We start from the raw sequence: 20,847 nt of genomic DNA, 5'->3' as shown, positions 1-20,847 counted from the left end.
GCCAGTGTCAAACCATGACAACTGTCTATGTGCCAATTCCCATCCCCCCCATTTCCCACACCACTCACGATTTCTCACACCTGGGTCTATTCCTGGGTCAGGGGTCTCTTCAGCCCCTCTAGAAATCTCAGCCCTCATTCTAGAGAGACTGCAGACTGTAGAGAGAAAGCTTACCAGATTAAACACCAGGAAGATGGTCTCTTTAACAGTCAGGGGAAACGGAACATTCTCTAATAGGGAGCTGAGAGATTCAGAGGAGAAGAAGGAAAGCAACATCTGAAAAGCCTCATCCCCTGCTTCCCCTCTAACAAACTGGCTGCACAACCATGACCATGAGCCATGCATTCCTGGAACAGACTTCAGCACCTTCATAAACCCCTGAAAGCCATTACACCCAAGCCCAACCTGATGGATATTCTGGTCAGTGGCCTTCTACTGCAAAAACTACGTATTAGGGACAATACTGGAGCTATTCCTGGATAAGAAAATAAACCTAGGGACCATAGAGGGATTAAGATCTCTAAAAAACCCTAGGGACCAGAAACACATACAGGCCTCCACTCTAAAAAGACACTATGAATTCAAACAACAAAGCCAGTAACTGCTCCATACTAACACAAAGTAATTGGAACCAAAATATGATTAGAATGAGTTTGTTTGTTTTTTTTTTTCCCTCTCTCCAGCCATGAAATGGGAAGCAAAATATTTGTCCTAGTTCAGAGCAAATCTGGGAGAAAAACCTCTGGAAGGAGCCCCCAGAAAAGAAACCCCCATGGCCCCTCCCCACCCACCTGATTCGGGAAGAATTTTCTCTGAGAGAAGTGGAAAAGAACCTGTTTATTTAACAAACAAAACCCTTCCCAGCACTAAAAAAATGAACAACAACAGATGACAACAAAACTCTTTCACCACTCTGCAGAGATGACAAATCCAGAAAGTCTCTCCTGGGGGTGGTCGCCCGGGTCTGGGCGCTGGGGATTGCTCTGGGCACTGGGGATGGCTGCTGCAGATCACAGAGCGCAGGCTCCCGGTGCTCCTCGGGGTTCCCAGGTCCCAGTCCAGAGCAGGTTGGATGGTATTCAGGAAAGGGAAAGGGAAAAGAAACAATGCAGGGAAAGAACTGGTCTGCTTAACAAAACTAATTTTAAAAAAACAAAGGCAAAAGCAGAAGCAAGGAAAAAAAGCAAAGCAAATCAAGGAAAAGCCAGCAAGCAAAGCAAAGCAAGCCAGCCAGCACTGGCCTCTTCTAGACAGCAGACCATGGGGGGAGGTGAGCCAGCTGATAACAAGGCAAAACAAACCTTCACTTTCTGAGTCAGTTCTGAGAGCAGAGAACAGAATATCAAACATAAACAGAACACACGACTGGAGATACAAACACCATAACATCACCCTCGGACATTCCACCCCTTATCTCCATATCTTCAACATCATGTAAAAACTCCATCAAGTTAAAACTTCCATCTTTCACTTACTCAAACCTTCAACACTTACACATTTCCTTCTATTTCACTTGCTCAAACCTTTGACACTTACACATTTCTTTCTGTCTCATGTCTGTGTGTTTTCATGTACAGACACTGGCAGTAACATCCAGCAAACAAGTGATATTTGCACATGAGTCTCACCCCACAATCAAATCTCCCTGAGGTACACATCGTGTTGCTCCATCTCTCTGCATTATCCACCATGTACAACCTGGTCCCTGAGCAAAGACAATCCCACAAATGGGTTTGTCTGTACCTGAGGCAGAATTGATCCACACTGATTTCCCTAACAAACCTCTGACATGTGCCACTAGGACTTTATCTCCATCTTCTATATTCAGGGGCTCAGACTGGGCAGGACCTGCTCGACTGGTGGAACCTCGGCTGTTAACTAACCAGGTGGCCTTTGCTAAATGTTGCTCCCAATTTTTGAAAGATCCCCCACCCAATGCTTTTAAGGTGGTTTTTAACAGTCCATTGTGCCTCTCCACTTTGCCTGCAGCTGATGCATGGTTTGGGATGTGGTACACTCACTCAATGCCATGTTCCCTAGCCCAGGTGTTGCTAAGGCTGTTCTTGACATGAGTCCCATGGTCTGACTCAATCCTCTCAGGGGTACCATGCCTCCACAGGACCTGCTTTTCAAGGCCCAGGATGGTGTTCCGGGCAGTGGCATGAGACACACGGTAGCTTTCCAACCATCCTGTGGTGGCTTCCACCATGGTGAGCACGTAGCGCTTGCCTTGGCGTGTCTGGGGCAGTGTGATGTGGTCAATCTGCCAGGCCTCCCCATACTTGTACTTGGACCCCTGCCCACCATACCACAGGGGCTTCACCCGCTTGGCCTGTGATGGGAGCACAGGTCTCACAGTCATGGATCACCTGAGAAATACTGTCCATGGTTAGATCCACCCCTCGGTCTCGTGCCCACTTGTAGGTGGCATCTCTGCCCTGATGGCCTGAGGTATCACTGGCCCATTGTGCTCATAGCAACAACCACTGTTTGAGGCTCACAATCTGGTTTAGCTGCTGGCTTAGGCTCACTGTCTGGTTTAGCTGCTGGCTTCCAGCCGGGGCTGTTGGCTGCAGCCTGAGTGACTGGGATCGCTGCTGATTTATCTCCCTGCCCCCCTTCCTCTATCTGCTGCCCTACAGTATCTAGCAGGGTGTGATAAGCACATGCCAGGGCCCAGCTTGCTGCAATGATCCCAAAACTACTTCTCTTCATGGATATAGAGCTTGCCCTTCCCTTTCTCTTTCCCCCCTTGTTAGACTACGAGTAATGCAGTGATTTTCCTCAGGGACAGGCTCTGGGATTTCTACCTCTTGGTTCTCAAAATCTCCCCCTTGATCTAAATCGGGGTAGACTGCGGGTGGTGCTGGTCGGCGTGGAGGAGGGGGAGGTATGTATGGTAGAAGGGGTGCAGTTGGAACTTCCTCAGGCTTTTTATTTTTCTTTTTCCCTCCCTGGGTGCTTAAGGCAAAAAGTTTTGCTCTTGCTTCCCCCACTATCCAGAGAGCAGCATACTTGCTCTCTTCCATATCAAAAGGTTCTCTAGAGTTTACATAAATGTTTAATGCCTGGCAAATCCAGTCCTCGAAGTTTCCAAACACTGGCCAAAACAAATTATCACTACAGATTTGTTTTCCTCCCCATTCTCTTATACAATAATGTATCATTTTTGCCCTAGCCTTCCCTTTCCTTGAAGGATATTCATCCCAAGATTTTATCATTAGACCTAAAGGACTGTCAGGGGGGATCTGGGGAAGCGTTACCGGGGTCCCCGTCCCCATGGAAGCAGAGGGCTTGCTTTTCCTCTGTCCCATCTCCCAGGCCACCTTCAGGCACACACACACTCGCGGCCCCTGTTGGTGCCCAGCCCCTCGCGGGCTCTGCAAACCGCACTACTCAGAGCTCTGCCCGTGCCTCGTCCTACAAGGACGTCTCACGCGTTATGTCCTGGGATCCCAGCCCAACCCAGCGGATCCCCACTTTTATACTCACGCTGTCCTGCGTCTTCGCCCGGCTTCGTGCACAAAGATTACGGGGTTACCGGTATCCCTTGTGCTCAATACCGAATTTGGGTTCGTCGGTAAGGGTCTGGGAAGGAAAAGCCTGCACCAGGGCCGCTGCAGAGGCAGCGGGGCGCCTCCCTGATTAGGAATTCCCACCCGGTGACCCTTATCCGAGTCACGGCACCAAATTTGTTATGGACAAATTCAACTGGGGAGGCTAATTATAGATAAATCAATTAACAAGAATTTATTAAGCAAGCGGTATTAAGCAAAAGAACAGCGCTGGGCAGCCGGGGAGCCTCTGCTCTGCCACGGCGCACCTTCCCCCTTTGACCTTTTTGGTTTTATACATCCCGGTTGATGTATTTTCTCTCTATGCACTCTGTGCCAGTGCAATTGGTTGCTGGGGGTCTTTTTTTCTGCCCTTGGAGGTTGCAGGAATGAAGGCTCCTCATCTTCCTTGCAGATTATCCTTGGCCTAAAAGTCAACTTGTATATAATTAGTTACACAGTCTTCTATGCTAGTTGCATTCCTTACTCAGTTCAAATTCTTGTCTCCTTTAACACTCATTTTGATGAACAACGACCTTTGTATTTATTACACCCACTCTCTCCCAATGCCCCCCAACGTGTCCATCTCTCTGCTGCCCTCGAGCTCCCGGCCCGGCCCTGGCCGCCTGTTCCCATCCAGCTGAGGTGGTTCCAGGGCCAGCAGGAGCTCTCTGTGGTGGCCACCGACGTGGTCCCCAACGGGGACTGGACCCACCAGCTCCTGGTGCTGCTGGAAACCCCAGCCCGGGCAGGGCTCACCTCCACCTGCCAACAACATCAGCCTGGAACAACCTGTGAGCCGGAACTGGGGTATGGGGGAGGAACTGGGGGTGCTGGGAGCAACTGGGATGTGCTGGGAGCAACTGGGAGGGAGCTGGAGAGAGCCTGGTTTCAACTGGGAGAGGAGGTTGGGGGTTTAGAAGGGCTAAGAAGGGGTTTGGAGAATACTGGGAAGGGTGGGATGAGGTTCTGGATGTCCTGTTGGGCACTGGGAGGGAGTTTGGGTGCACTAGGTTTAAGCGGGAGGGAATAGAGTGAGCCTGAAGGAGCTGGATGGAGATTGGGGATGGAAAAGCAGAGATTGGGATGAGGTTGGTTGTGCTGGGAAGAGACTGGGAGGGCTCTGGGTGAGTCCTGGTGGCGCTGGGAAAGGACTGGGATAGGCTTTAGGGGTCCTGGGGCAGTGGGGGACGACTGGAAGGAGGCTGTGGGATCCTGAGAGGGACAGGAAGGGCTTTAGTGGGTCCTGGGGAGGTTAGGACAGAATGAAGAGGGAGGTTTCAGGGGATCCTGAGTGGGCTGGAAGCGACCAGGAAAGTGCTTGGAGGGGCTTGGGTGTCTGTGAGAGTTTTTGGGAGATCCTGACCCCTGCAGACCACCCAGAGATGCTGCTAGATGCTGCCGCAGCAAGATGCTGACAAGAATTGGGGACTCCCGAGTTGGGCTTCGTCTTCCTGGCACTGGGGATCGAGTTTACCTGCACAGGAAAGGGGGGTCCCAGGGGTCGTGTCCCCCCTCCCCTGGAGTGTGAATGCTCCCCCGGGCCCCCAGCCCGGTGTCACCCCCTTTTCTCTGCCCACAGAGCTCCTGAGCCGCCGGCGGCCGCAGCCCCTCCTCGTGGCCTCGAGCCCGGCAAGGACCCCCCCACTCCTTCCCCACGCAGTTCATGGGGGCACTGGGGAGGGACTTGGGGGGACCCCACGGCGGGGCCGGCCCTGGGCAGGGAGGGCGGGTCCAGGTGGGGAACACTGCCTGCTGCGGGTCTGCCCGGCAACTGGTGAGTCATCAGCCCCGCTCTCGCTGATTGGCTGACTCTTCTCCACCGCGTTCTCTCATTGGCTGAGGAGAGGCCCGGCAGTGCAGAGAAGGAACGGGAGAGATCCCGCCCCGAGCACCGGCACGGGGACAACAGACCCGGCCTGGGCACAGGGAGGGAATTTATTACCAACCAAACCACGGCAGCACCAGGAGAAGGGAAAGAAATCCCTCCAGCACCTTCCCCCACCCAACGGGGATCACCCACAACAGGGTTATCCACCATGGAGAGACGGGGACATACGAGTTTAGACCAAAGCCAATTTTACTGAGTGTACCAGGTGTTTATACAGGGATTTACTTGTATGGTGCTTATAGAGGGCTCTGTTTTTGGTAACAATTTCCCATTGGTTACACATTCTTCGTGACATCCAGTAACCTGGGAGCATTTATCTTATCACAAAGTCTCACACCATGTTGCCTGGTCACTTCTTGCTTAGGGAGACTTAAAACTGTGTCTGTGTCTCCCACAGTTTCTGCTCAGTCAGGCCTCAGATATCGGGCCCCTTTATCAGCTCCATTGCTTTACTCTCTGTTTTATTCCCCATATGGGGGCACCAGGGCTCTGCCCCACGGGGGTCACTGGGGATCATCCAGCCCAGATCCTCCCATGGGGGATGGAGCTGCAGCAGCACACCAAGCTCTTCCCTCACTCTCTTCCCTCACTCCAAGCTCTTCCCTCACTCGGGGCACTCACAGGGCTTCCCTTACTGGTGCCTTCGTTGGTGCTGGGTCAAGTGAAAGCTCCTGGAGAAGTTCTTCCCACACTTCCCACACTCGTAGGGCCTCTCCCCGGTGTGGATGCGCCGGTGCACGGTGAGGCTGGAGTTGTGCTTGAAGCCCTTCCCGCAGTCGGGGCAGCGGTAGGGCCTCTCCTCTGTGTGAATCCGTTCATGCTTGAGGACATCGGAGCTGGTCTGAAACCTCTTCCCACACTGGGGACACTCGTAGGGCCTCTCCCCGGTGTGGATGCGCTGGTGTATTCCCAAGGCAGAGCTCCACCCAAAGCTCTTTCCACATTCCAAGCACTCATAGGGCCGTTCCCCAGTGTGGATAACCTGGTGCTGGATCAGGCCAGACATGTCTTTGAAGCTCTTCCCACACTTCCCACACTCGTAGGGCCTCTCCCCAGTGTGGATGTGCCGGTGCACAGTGAGATTGGAGTTGTGCTTGAAGCCCTTCCCGCAGTCGGGGCAGCGGTAGGGCCTCTCCTCTGTGTGAATCCACTCATGTCTGAGGACACTGGAGCTGGTCTGAAACCTCTTCCCACACTGGGGACACTCATAGGGCCTCTCCCCAGTGTGGATGCGCTGGTGTTTTCTCAGGTCTGAGCTCCACCCAAAGCTCTTCCCACACTCCCCACACTCGTAGGGCCTTTCCCCAGTGTGGATCCTCTGGTGCTTGATCAGGTTGGAGCTCCACCTGAAACCCTTCCCACATTCCAAGCACTTGTGGGGCTTCTCCCTGCCATGAGGCTTCTCCACCAGCTCTGAGCTCTGGCTGGATCTCCGCCCGCCTTCCTGGCTCAGGGGGGCTCTTTCCTCCCCGCAGCTCCCTGGGCTGGGTTTGCAGCTCCTCCTCCTGCAGCATCTCCGGGGCTTTTGCTCCTCCTCCATCCAGCCACACCCTGGCAATGACAAATCCTGGTTTGGGGAAAAAACAAGAGGAGAGCACCTTGGACTGGAGGTTCCTCATTGCCCAAGTTCATCTCAGGAAGTCACTGGGAATCTTGTGTCTGTAAGAACCTCCAAAACACCAAGATTCAGCCCAAAAATCCCACAAACTTCAAGACACAGAACAAAAACTCCCCAAACGTCAGAACTATGCAAAAACGTCCTTCTCCAAAACATAAAGATTCAGCTACTACAAAAAACCAAAGCACCAACATTTAGCCCAAGCAAGCTCAGAAACACCAAGATTCACCCCATGAAAATCGTGGATCCCCCTCCACAGTCACCTGCTACATGTGGAGGGAGCAGCGCTCCTGGGGCTGGGGGGAGGCTGCAGACACAGGGAGGGGTGGAACCTTCTGCTGCTTCCTCTTTCTGCTCCGCCTCCTCCTCCTCTTGTGTCTCTACTCTTCCTCACACTCCTCTTCCTCCTGCTATTCCTCCTTCTCCTGCACAATCCCACCCTCTCCTGCCACCTGCATCGTTTGACCATTCTGTTCCTCAAGCCTGCTTCTCCTTCCCTTCTCCTCCTGCCCCCAGGCCCAGCACCCACTGCCGGCTCCCTCTTGCCCCCAGCCCCACAGCATCCCAGCGCAGGGGCAGGGATGGAGCTGGGGCAGGTCGGGCTGGGGCAGCGCTGGGCTCTCGGCCGCTCCCGCCCGCACTCGGTCCCCACTGCAGCCGCTCCCGCCAGGACAGCGCGGGGGGGCCCGGCCTTGGCGCTGCCCCACTCCCACCTCCCCAAATTCCCCTCGCGGGGCCATGGGGCCGAGGGGGGGGCGCAGGTGGGTCCAGGTGGGGAACGCGGGGAGCTGCGAGTCTGCCTGGCAACTGGTGAGTCATCAGCGCCGCGGGCTCTGATTGGCTGAGCTCTGCCCGAGCCCTGGGGCTGCAGCACAGAGGGGACACCCTGCTCCAGGGGGGATGTCCCACAAACGGGGGACCCCATGGAAGGAACAACAGGAAAGTGTCTTTACATACAGATGCTCTGAATCTCCTCGGAGATAGGGCCAGGGACCTGTACATAAGGAAGTGACAGCAGACACAATCTGTCTCAGAAAATGTTATTAACTGATGACACAGACTGCTCCTCAGCCAAGGTCCTGCTCAGAAGTTCCAGAAGAAAAACAAAGACTTAACAGAGCCATGAATATCATTTGCTATATAAAAACAGGGAGCATATTATGGGAGTATGTAGTAGGTGGATTGGGAATTCTGTACCTCTCAAGTACTTCAGTCAATGCGGAAAGGGAGAGGAAGATGTGGCCAGGAAAATTAGGATGAAAAGGAGGCTGTGTCCTCCAACACTGTCTGGGGCGGCGGGCAGGGAGTGCAGCTGAAGGTGCCTCACCCACTTTGGGTGATCGGCTCCCTTGGCTGGCGGCAGCACCGGGGATTGATTGGGGACCTGGGAGTGACGAGGAGACAGACGAGTGACACATCAGGGGGTCTGAGAAGAGTCAGCAGGGAGAGAGCACTGAAAATCTCATCAGTGAGTGCCCTGGGATCCTCGGGGAGTGAACATGGCAGGGCACCCATGGAGGGGAGAAAAGGGAAAGCCAGGGAGGGTCCTGGCCAAAGGGATGATGATCCCAAAATGTCTCTGAAGGGCTCCTTTCGAGAATGCTGAGGTAGTTTGCACATTCCCCCAGAGGTAATTAAGGACATGGACACCCAGGGAGGAAATAAGGGAAATTGAGAAGGCATTTGGAAAACAAGGGAATGGAGGGTGTTGGTGTGCTGGGAAGGGATCAGGTGAAGGGGAGTGTGCAGCAATATCATTACAGCAAGAGGCAGCAGGAGGAATCTATGTGGTAATAAAAAGGATGACGGAAAAGAGGAGAAGGAGAAAAATACTCAGGATTGGGATGATTTTCAGCAGGGTCTTATTCTCGAAATTTGCCAGCTGATCCAGATCCTTTCCATCCCCGGTTTCCAGGAGAGGAAAAGCAGGAGGTCAGGATGCCAGGGGTTTCTCTGCGGTGGCAGCGGCAGCACCGGGCGCAGAGGTGCGGCACCGGGAGCACGGGCTGGGGCCTGTGGGGAGCTGCGGGGCCGGGCCGGGGCTGTGGGGCAGCCGGGGCTCAGCGCCGGGCGCTGCCTGACCCCACCAGCCCCGGGCAGGGCCGGCAGTGGCCCCCGGCCCCCAGGAGGCTGCGGGACGCCCCGGCCGCTGCCCGGCCCCGGGGAGCTGCCGGCCCTGCCCGCCGGGGGGGCCGCCTTTGGACACTGCGGCAGGACAGGCACCGGCTCTGCCACACGGGCTGGGCAGGGACCCTGAGCACAAGGGGGAAAACAAAGGAACAGCTGGGAAATGCAGAGTACTTGGTAAAATAAAAAGGCAAATGGTGGAGAAAAAGGTTAAAAATTTGGGATATATTTTGACTGAAGGTTCGTGGTTGAATGACCCAGAGTTGGTGTGGGCAATCTCAGAAGTAACACTACCCAGGAACAAAAAGGAGCTGTGACAATGCTGAGGATTAGAAGGGAATTACACAACCTGGACTGAGGATTCTCTGTTCCAGGACTGTAGGACTTTTTAGCCCCAGACAGCCTCCATATTGTGGTATGGACAGGAGAAAGAGAGCAAAACTTGAGAAAATGAACAACAAAAATATTGATGCCTCAGCTGTGGCTCTTCCAGACTCAGAAAAGTGTTGGGAAGCATGGATAAATATAATTATTCATAATACAGCCAGGCTGAAAACAATCCTCCCTACTGGCTGGACAATACCATTACCTACAGATAAATCCAAAAGTCAAATAGACTGTTCCATCTCACCCCCCAAAATGTATGGTTCATCCCCTAAAACATCAAGTGCCTGTAACCCCATTGGCCCAAGTCTTGTTCCAGCCCACCTTGAAGCCCCTGATAAGGGGTCTCTGAGGGGCCAGACGCTCTCTTGGATCTTCCCCCCTCTCAGGACCTCCACCCTGTCCTAAGGCATCCTCTTCTCTCTCCCCTCCCCCATCCCCTCAAGCTTGCCAGGTGCTGCATCTGGCAGCTCCAAGCAAGACCTTTCTCCATCCCTAATAAACCTCATATCCTAAGAGCAACTTCAGAGATCTCTCGTCTCCATTCACCTAAACAGTCCTGGAGCACAGCACTCCCTACAGAAAAGAAATTGGAATTGTAGGTGAATGTTAAACAGGGCCATGCCAAAGGAATTCTTGGGCCAAAATGTTTCACCCAGTGGCCACAGTGGCCTCATTGGCTGCAGAATTGTGCAGCCACAGCTTCCACGGGAACCGAGGCCCAAAAACTGATGACAACAGGATCTCCGACTGTTCCAGTCTGCCATCAAAGTCAAGCTTTGATAAGCAAAAGAGCCTCGCAATGGATGAGCAGTGCTCGGTTATTACAGTGTGAAACTTGTTCAGTGGCACAGGAGGATTCAGAACTGAGCACAGGGGAAGGGTTTAACCCAGCCTCCTGTTTGAACAGCCCACAGAGGGGCTGGGAAGAAACCCAGCACTGCATTCAAGGGACACAGCTCCAGACCCAGCCTGGGGGAGATTCAGGAGACATTGCCTGGCCTGAGGCAGAAAATGTCTTGGTGGATGGCTCTTCAAGGGCAGCAGAAGGGAAAAGAGTTCCACGACACGCTGTTATTGAGGAAAGGGAATCTGACAAAGCACAGCTTACCCTCCATGGTCAGCTCAACCGGCACAGCTGTGTGTGCTTGTAAGAGCCTGGCACTGAAATGCCCTGAGCAGGAAGGCTTCAATATCTTCTGGTGACACCATCTCACCTAACAGGGGGGCAAAAGCAATTCTGACTGCTCAGCAACCACTGGATCACTTATTAAGGTATTTCTAAAAGAAATCATTCCAATAAAAGGGATTGTAGAAGCAACAAACTCAGACAGCAGAACTCATTTTACAGGAAAAATCCTCCAGGGGGTTATGGCAGCTTTAGGAATACAGTGGGACCTCCAGAACCCCTGGCACCCCCACAGCTCAGGATGGGTACAAAGAATGAATAGGGAAAGAAAAAAGCACCTTTGGAAGCTGGGGATAGAAACCAAGATGCCATGGGTATGGCTTTTGCCATTGGCTTGGGCAAGAAGAAGAGCGAGAGCCAGGGCAGATATTCAATTCACTCCCTTGCAATTGATCTCGGGAATTCCATACCCTGAGAGTTCTCCACCTAGTGCAGGGTGGAGATAAGGGATGCACATTTAAAGCAGTCTGTGGCCAGAATCCTGTCTCTGGTGCAATCTCTCCCCCAGGAAGCTGGGCTGGCACAGAGCCTGCCTTGGCACTTTGCTGCTGCCAACATCCAAGCAGGACATGGGCTCTGCCGAAGGAGTGCAAAGCAGCACCACTGGTGGCCAAGTGGCGTGGGCCATGCCAAGGGGCCCCGAGGCCAGAAACAGCCGCCAGCACAGCTGAACACGGGGGGACCCCTCAGCCTGGGCTCCAGGTCTCTGCAGCCCCGGAGATTTGCACTTCCCGCCTGCAGCAGGAGGATGGGAGGCCCCCCTGAGCCTGCACTGAAGGCAGCGCAGCAGCAGCCAGGGCTCCACAGCGGGGCAAGGCCCTGGGCCTGCCCACACCTCCTCTGCTGAAATCCTCGGCCTGGCCACCCTCCTTGGGCAGCTCCAGCCACCGGGGCCAGCCCTTGCTGCCACTGCTGCAGCTTCAGTGCTCGCTGGGCCTGCACTGCCACAGCTGCTGGGGACACACCGGGACAGTTCCACTCACTTACGCTCACACTGCATTAGCTGGGTTGGTGGAAAATGTAGCAAGTTTCATTAAAAAAAAAAATTATTTCTCTACTCAGGCTTGGTTTGCCTTTGCCTTGGGGAAAGAAATTTTAAAGGTTTTGTTAAGGGCTGTTACACCACTCAGTGGAGATGAGTTTAACATCTCAACCCACTGGGAATACCCCAAAAGATACCCACAAAACATCAACCCCAGCAGCAAACAGCAACCAACACCTACCCCAGACACTGCCCCCAGCAGAGTTAGAGGCACCTGGTCTGCAAAAGGCTGAGAAGGAAATCCAGGAGTTCGAACCTAATTAACATCAGAGGCAAAGAAATCTGGGTCCAGTAGGAAACCAAATACTAAAAACTACACAACTTGGAAGCAATGAACATTAAACCAATGGATTTAGATTGGTTCAGACTATATAAATTTAGGAAAATCTACTAAAACTCACATGTCATGGGATAATTTTCTCTGCACAGCCAGCCTATGTGTGAATGAAATGATTTCTGTTGCACATCTTTGCCAGAACCAAGGAATGCCTTGACTCTCTAGCACTAAAGATATTGTTGGAAATTTTTTTTCCCTGCAGTTTCAGAGACAAGATTACACTATGAGAATAACTTTCCGAAATAATTGTCCTGACTTGTAAGATAAGCAGGTATTCTATCTGCCGTCTGTTGGAGGTTGGGCAGTTTTCTTATCTCTTCCAAGAACAATGTCTCCCTCTGGGGAGATATCTTCAGTTCATGGACCACTGAATGACTCACTGCATGACCGATAAAGTTACATCATCCCATTGTGAGATGCTCCACCCAGAGGGAGGAGCCAAGCACCCCTACCTGCATAAAATCTGCACTTTTTGGGACACTGAGCAGCTATTAGCTGGATTTCCAGAAAAGCAGCTCATTTCTCTGCTGGATTCCCAGAGGAAGACCAAGCCCAACTACTACCAGACCTCCAAAGAAAACTCCACCCTTCTAGAGATCACCAATCCAGCAGCATTTCATCTGCCACTCCAGGAAAAACAGCCACCATTTATCTAGACTACTGCCAACACCCTAACTCCTCAGGGTGTTAGGTTTCCTACTCTATCACTAGTTTTGTTTGTACTAATTACATTTTTATTGTTATTATTTTTATTTAGTTTTTCTCCTAATAAGGAACTGTTATTCCCATTCCCATATCTTTACCTAAGAGCTTTTTTTGAAATTGTGGTAATTCGGAGAGAGGGAGTTTACCTTTTCCATTTCACAGGAGGCTCTTGCCTTCCTTCACAGACTCCTGCCTTTTCAAACCAAGACAGAGCCCTTGGACAATCTTCCACCCCTGTACCTGAATTCTCCTCCCCAGGCTCAGGCCCCTGTGCCTGCACCAGCGGGGCACCCGCCTCAGCCTGCACAGGCACAGGCACCGCCGTGTAACACACAGCCCTCGGCTCCGGTGCTGCCGGACCCATCAGGTCCCTCCCAGCCCCACCTGCACCACAACAGGCAGACGATCCCGGGCACACACCTCCCCCTGGGAAAACTGCTTATCCTCCAGCTAGCAGAACACGGTGCAAGACACGGAGAGAAAACCATGACGATAGTGAGGAGGAAGGGGACAGACCCAGTCTTTACCCTCTAAGGGAAGTACCAACCGCTCCCGGAGTCATTGGGTACGTAAATGTGCCGATCAATATGGGAGATGTAAGAGCTTTCAGCAAGGAAATGCGGAAATTAATGGATAATCCTCTAGGGGTGGCAGAGAGGCTGGATGAATTTTTGGGGAACATCATCTATTCATATGATGACATCTGTGCCATTCTAAGGTCGTTATTCAACACCGAGGAACGGGACATGATACGGCAGGCTGCAATAAATGATTGAGAACACAGGAATCCCCAGGGAGGGAGTGGCACGAGAGAAAGCCTGAACAGAGGCCATCATAGAACACCCAGGCAGAGAAGGATCAGTCTAAAATGATAGGGCTAAGGAACATGGTAATACAGGGAATTTGGGGGATGGTACCAAAGGGACAGAACATTAGTAAAGCATTGGGGGAATGCCAGGGGAGGGATGAAATACCCACCAAATGGCTGGAGAGGCTGAGAAAGAGCCTCCAAATGTATTCGGATACCGACCCTAATTCACCTGTCAGGGGCTATTCTGTTTAAAACACAATTTGTTGCTAAATCATGGGAGGACATATGGAAAAAGCTAGAAAAAATAGAAACTTGTCAAGAGAAAAGCCTCCAAGAATTGTTAAGGGAGACACAGAAGGTTTACATGAGAAGGAATGATGAAAAATAAAAAGCACAGGCAAGGATACTGGTGGCGCAATAAGGGAAGTGCAAAAACAGGAGCAGATACAAAATCCCGGAAAGCTGGCACAAACACAACAGCCCCAGGGAAAACCTAACCCCTCTCAGAAGAAAGGCATAAACAAACAGGTAAGCAGCCCTGAGTGCTTTTACTGTAAACAGAAAGGGCACTTTAAAAGAGACTGTAATAAGAGAATGAAGGATGAACAGATCTTCCAGGAGGATTAGAGGTGTCAGGGGCTTTATAATTTGGGGTCCAGAACACCTGGAGAGCCCTTGATAAAATTAAAAATTAGACCCCAAAAACAAGAATTGGTGTTTTTGGTCAATTCAGGCGCAGAAAGAACTACAGTTCAGCGAATGCCACCTGGATGTACTAAAAGCAAGGATTCAATGGTGGTCATTGGGGCTAAAGGGGAACCCTTTAAGGTTCCGGTTTTAACAAATGTGGAAATAGAAAATAAGTTTTGTCTGGGGAACATAGTACTGGTAGAAGAAGCAGATTATAATTTGCTGGGGGTCGATCTAATGGTAGCTCTGGGGATAAGCCTGATAGCACAGGACTCCCAGCTCACAGTAAGTTTATACAAAATAACCGCTGAGGACAAAAATGAGATAAATCCCAAAGTGTGATTTGGGAAGAGGCGGGGAGGTTAAACATGGAGCCAATTCACACTGAGATCCAGAGACCGGAGGATCCAATCAGGATTAAACAGTACTGCATTCCCATGAAAGGCAGGAATGGACTGAAGGCTGTAATAGAAGATCTAAGAAAGAAAGGCACATTGGAACTGTGCATGTCAAGACATTACACTCCTACCTTGGCAGTACAGAAGGCGGATGGTAATTACAGGCTGGTGCAAGATTTGAGGGTGGTAAATCTATTCTCTGTACTCACCAAAACTATTTGGACAAGCTATTGAAAAACTCTTAAGTGAGTTTGTGCCCGTTAAAGGGACCAAATTACTACAATACGTAGATGACCTATTGGCAGCCGGACTCAGGGAGGAGGATGTGTGGGACCATAGCACTATTAAACCTCTTTGGGGAAAAAGGGTTGAAGGTCTCAAACTGAAATTACAGTTCACAGAGCCTGAGGTCAAGTACCTAGGGCATTGGTTAACAAAAGGTAAGAAGCTGGATCCGGACAGGATAACAGGTATCATTACTTTACCCCCTCCATGAACAAAAAAGGAGGTCAGGCAGCTGCTGGGGCTTCCAGGATACTGCAGGCAATGGATCGAGGGATATAGTGAGAAGGAAAAGTTTCTTCATGAAAAGCTTATCACGGACAAGCTAAAGTAGACAGAGCAGGATGAGGAGGGTTTCAAGAAATTAAAAGAAACCCTCGCAGCAGCTCCAGAGTTGAGCCTCCCTGATGTAAAGAAACCTTTTCAGTTGTTCCTGGACATCAGTAATCACACTGCCCATGGGGTTTTATCGCGGATTGGGCAGGGGCCAAGAAGCTGGTGGGGTATGTATCAAAGCTTTTAGATCCTGTAAGCAGGGATCTTACAAGCAATTGCAGCAGTGACAGTATTGGTGGAGGAGGCTAAGAAGGTGACTGTTACAGAATTTCTGAGAGAGAGGGCATGATTTATGTCTGGAGTGAGAATTGAGCTACCCCTCAGTCTAGGCCACAGATTTGGGGCTTGTGAGGCCTTCCAGCCTCTGACGCAGTTAGAAATGAAGAGCTTGTGGCGCAGTTAGAAATTGTATTAAGGTGTGATGCGAAGCACTGGGCTGTCTGGGTGTAAAGTAGTATAGGTTTATAGTGTAAGGTTTAGGCCACTTTAAGACAAAGGTAAACAATGTTAGCTTGCCAATGAGAGTGCTTTGTAAACTATAAACTATATAGAAGTGTATAAAAACTGCCATCTTCTCTCGAATAAATGGAGAACGTTGCATTAATCATATTGGTTGGATGTGTGTTCTGTCCTGTCCAGCTTCCCGTTATCTGAGGTCCCTGGTCGCAGGTGACCGTCGGGGCATTCTGCAGCAAAAGGCTGACAAGTGGCCAACTGACGCCAGGCTCCTACAATATGAGGCTGTATTAATCCACTCCCGGGATTTGGAATTGTGAACTACCTCGGTGCAAAATCACGCGCGATTCCTGGCTGGGGAAGCCGCAGGAGTGCCTTCCCATGACTGCGCAGAAGTGGTGGAGCTGCAGATCAAAATAAGGCCAGATGTAGAAGAAGGTGAAAAATGGTTTGTGGGTGGTTCTGCAAGGGTCATAGATGGGAAAAGGAAATCAGGATATTTCCTGATGGCAAAACCAGGGAGGTAGTGGAATCAGGACCCCTGAATCCCGGATGGTCAGCACAAGCTTGTGAGTTGTACGCAGTATTGAGGGCCCTGTGGAAATTAGAAGGGAAAAAATGAACAATTTTTACAGATTCAAATTATGCATTTGGGGTGGTACACATATTTGGAAAGATTTGGGAAGAACAAGGGTTACTCAATACTCAGGGAAAGAGGCTAGTGCATGAAGAAATAATCAGGCAAATCTTAAAGGTTATAAGGGGGCCAGAGGCAATTGCCATATTCCATGTGAAAGGGCACCAGACAGGAATGCAGTTCAGGACCCAAGGGAACAATTTAGCAGACAAAGAGGCCAAAAGCATGCCTCTAATGAAGGTAAGTACCCCAGGAATCGAAGAAGGGGAGGTACAGGAATATCCTCCCCACCCCTTCCTGAAGGAAATCGAGGGGTACAAGAAGATAGGAGGCCAGCTAGAAGGAGGTAAGTGGAAATTGCCAGATGGGAGGGAGCTGTTGTCTAAAGACTACAGCAGAAACATCCTGAGGAGATTACATCAACAAACACACAGGGAGTCCAGGCCCTGGCAGAGCAATTCCCTGGATTCTTCGGGTGCAAGGGGATTTATGAACTGGTAAAACAAGAGGTGCAGGGGGGTATGATTTGTCAAAAGATTAATCAGGCAAAAACACGGCAGGTGGCACTGGGAAGTCACCCAGTGGCATACAGACCTTTCAAAAGGATTCAGGTAGATTTTACTGATCTGCCTAAGGTGGGGAGATATAAATTTTTATTGGTAATAGTGGACAAACTAACCCACAGGGTAGAAGCCCTCCTGAGCTCTCAGGTGATGGCTCAGACAGTATCAAAATTTCTACTAGAAGAAATCATACCCTGATATAGGTTAGTAAAATACATAGATGCGGACCAGGAGACACACTTCCCCTCAAAAATTATTAGACAACAAGCCAATGCTGTTGGGATCCAGTGGGAATACCACACCCCATGGCAGCCTCAGAGCTCTGACAAGTTGAAAGGATAAATCAAACATTAAAGGTTCAATTAGCAAAATTGATTCTGGAAACAAAAATGTCCTGGTTAAAGTGCCTCCCCTTAGCCTTGCTGAATATCCAGACCATGCCTCACTCCGAGACTGGAGTGTCACCTTTCAAAATGCTGTATGGGATGCCATATGAACATGGCATGCCAGTGGGGCATCCGAGGATAGAAGATGCACAGACACAGCCGTATCTCATAGCCATAAGTAAGAATCTGCAGGAATTGCGGAAGCAGGGAATAACACAAGGTGCCCCTTTAGGTTTTTCCACACATAAAGTACATCCCGGGGACAAAGTGCTCATAAAAACGTGGAGAGAAGCCCCACTGACACCTCACTGGGAAAGCCCTTTTCTTGTCCTCTTAACCACAGGTACAGCAATACAAACAGCAGAAAAGGGGTGGACACACGCATCCCGAGTGAAGAAGGTCGAGCACCAGGAAGAGATGCCAGAGTGCAAAGTCACCTCTCCTCCTGGGGATTTGAAGATAACCTTGTGGTGGCCAAGTAAATGACTGACAGGGATCTGATAACGTGCACTGAACCTCATTGTGAATGTTATCCATTTGTATATTTCAAATGTGAGTATTGTAACAAGGTTTGGGTCACACACTGTAGAAGGGAATATTGGCCAAAGGGTTTATGTGATAAGTGCCTAGAAGGGGAACTAGCCATATCTTAGAGCTGTGGGTCTCAGATTCAGTCAAAGAAAGAAACTGAGAGTTTCTAGCCAGGCAAAAAGCTGGGAAAGAGCTGGGAAAGAATGTAAATAATGCTTTATTTCTCTTGTTTTTCACATTGTTTATAGTTAAGTTCTATCACTGTGTGTCAAGCCCTTTTGCACCAATGGTCTGGGTTGTTTTCACTTCAGAACAAATAGATTTGATCCTTGCAAAGCTCTGTATAAAAGAGCTGTGTATTTTGAATAAATGGGAGTTTTTACTCTCAGCAGCCTTCTGAGTCAAGTCTATTCATTCCCATCCTGCCTCGACAGCAACAAGAGCTTGCCACAAGCCTAGGAATAATCGAAGCGGACTCTGAGATCTGCTTTCATTTGTTTCAAAACAGGCTAAGGGGAAAATTGAGATCAAAAGCTCAAATCATTACTGTTGAGTGCCGGAGGTTAAATAAAGTACCCTGCAGTGCAGATACAGTTAAACTACCAAGGTGGAGCATCTTTAAACGGAGGTATGCAGCTCAGTCCAGGTATGACACCACAGAAGACTATTCTTGCTGCTGAGAAAATGGTTTAACTCACCACTGGTGGCAACCCAGTGGGCACAGGCAAAGGCAGAGGAATAATAATCGTGGGGATCCTGATCAATCTGAGTCCAGCAATGTGCCTCAGGACCAGCACGCGTTGCACTAACTGGCCCAGCACAGAGGTGTGAGGCCCCGGTGAAGGTGCGGGCTCTGCATACAGACTGTCCGGAGAGCACACGGGGAATCGGAGGCTCCGACAGCCCCAGCCCCAAGGAACTGCGGCAAGGGTAAGATAAGCGGGCACTGTCCCATAAACGGCACCCAGCAGGGGATACGCAAGCTAAAAGAAAGAATAAGGTGTTACTCACAAAGGGCGACCCCCAAGGACGGGCAGTCAGAGCACAAGGAACATAAAAGAAATGTTGAACAGATATCTGTCCCGATCTGTGATAAATGTAACCGCACAGTATGGACTGGGGGAAGGATGGAGTCAGTGTTTGTAGCATACTTTCAGGCTAACCCACTGTGTTATGACAATAACCACTTGGGAATGTGTGTTATGGGTGGACAGACATACTGGGTCGGGAAGAACTTAAAATATGAGACCAAGATGTCCCTCAAAAATGAGTCAGTTATCTTGGACCTTTTAGAGGATTAGGATGACCGTGTTTGTTTGCAATATGACAGGATGTTCTGCTTTTCAAGAACAAAGAGGGAGTGGACCCGGAGAGCAAAATTAAACAGGTATCACAGGAACTAAAAAGACAAGAGGCAGAGATGAGAAAAAGAAGGATGGAGCAAGAAAGGCTGAGAACCCTAAGCGAGCAATATGATCAGCTCAAAAAACAATATACCAGTTGGAGTTTCCCTGCCTCCAATCAAAACCTATTTGTGGATCTGATGCAAGAAACTGCAACAGAATTGGGGCTGTCCAATTGCTGGATCTGCAGAGGGCTCAAGTCTGCAGAGAAGTGGCCTTGAAAAGGTGAGAGCTTAGCTCTAGATCAACTCCTGAAATGGGATAATGCTATAATTGGGACATTTTGCATTAGCAGGGAGGGAAAGGAGCACACTGAAATGGTGGGATACACTTCATGTCTGTCCACTCCAACAGTAAATTCCTTTAACAAAAGCAGAATCTGGCAGCCAGAAATCCCTACTGGAGTACTCCAGTACCTAGTAGGTACCTAGTAGGGTACTGGAGCTGGGAAAAAGGCACTAAATGTGAATGGAGAGAAAAAAATCGAACACTGCTGGAACAAAGGCTCTGGAGCTAACCTTTACCAATCCTTAGATGAATTGAGAGGATTCTGGAGTAAACCCAAAAACACAAAAGTCAGGTGGAAAGCCCCTGAATGGTTTATATTGGATTTGTGGGAAGAAAGCATACAGCAAACTACCTCAGTGGTGGAGAGGATCATGCACTATTCAATTGATCAGACACGTTTTCTTTACCCTACCTCAATCAGAACACAGCTCACTAGGGGCCCCCTTATACGAAACTTTGAGCAGAAGAAGAAGGGATTTGAAAAAGAAATTCCCTATCTTTGGTGGGGGTCAGACCTGGGGCGAGAAGTGGCCAGCAGAAAGAATAATAGAGGATTATGGTCCTGCAACATGGGCCCAGGATGAAAGCTGGGGGTATAGGACCCCAATTTATCTGTTAAACCGACTAATAAGACTTTGGGCAGTGGTAGACATGGTCTCTAACCACACCTCAAATGCCCTTGAGCTGTTGTCTAAACAAGACTCCCAAATGAGCCTTTGTGTATCAAAACAGAATAGCCCTGGACTATTTACTAGCAGAGGGAGTAGGGGTCTGTGGAAAGTTTAATGAATCATAATGCTCTATAGAGATTGATGACTATGGAGAAACCATCAGAGGCCTGTGACAGAAATTAAAAGGGTAGCACATGTCCCAGTACAAAAATGGAACTCCGTACTCCAAGCATCCTGGTGGGATCATCTGTTTGATGGAGCATGGTGGAAAAAGGTAATATTTTTTTATATTGTGTTCAATAGCTGGGATCATATTCCTACCCTGCCTGATACCATGCTTTATCAGGTCGATACACTCAGTAGTGCAGGGTATGCAGGTGGCTGCCATGCCCACAGACCCAGAATGTGCTATGGGAAAAACAAATCAGGTATCAAAAATAATGAAATTGGGGGAGGAAAATCTACACGGTAGGGCAGCAGGTGCTTTGGCCAGATTCAAAGAGCAGATACAGGGAGAAGGGGATGTCTACAAATTGTACCAGGGAATT

The 20,847-nt window shown here is 50.1% G+C and overlaps 1 protein-coding gene across 1 annotated transcript in view; it reads right to left on the bottom strand.

Annotated features, from left to right (window-relative positions):
* Nucleotides 1-5,615: 5,615 nt before the first annotated feature.
* Nucleotides 5,616-20,847, bottom strand: part of LOC146764298 (uncharacterized) — a 40,659-nt gene continuing 25,427 nt past the window's right edge. The window contains exon 2 of the mRNA XM_085565275.1: nt 5,616-6,713. Coding sequence (XP_085421401.1) covers nt 6,077-6,713 — 637 coding nt within the window. The 3' untranslated portion in view covers nt 5,616-6,076. The remainder of the gene's footprint in view (nt 6,714-20,847) is intronic.

The sequence above is a fragment of the Lonchura striata genome, chromosome 35 (genome assembly GCF_050655825.1).
Source record: "Lonchura striata isolate lonStrDom1 chromosome 35, ASM5065582v1, whole genome shotgun sequence".
Classification (NCBI taxonomy): Eukaryota; Metazoa; Chordata; class Aves; order Passeriformes; family Estrildidae; genus Lonchura; species Lonchura striata.
Note: the sequence above shows the minus strand (reverse complement) of the source record. Positions and strands in the feature narration are given on the sequence as shown.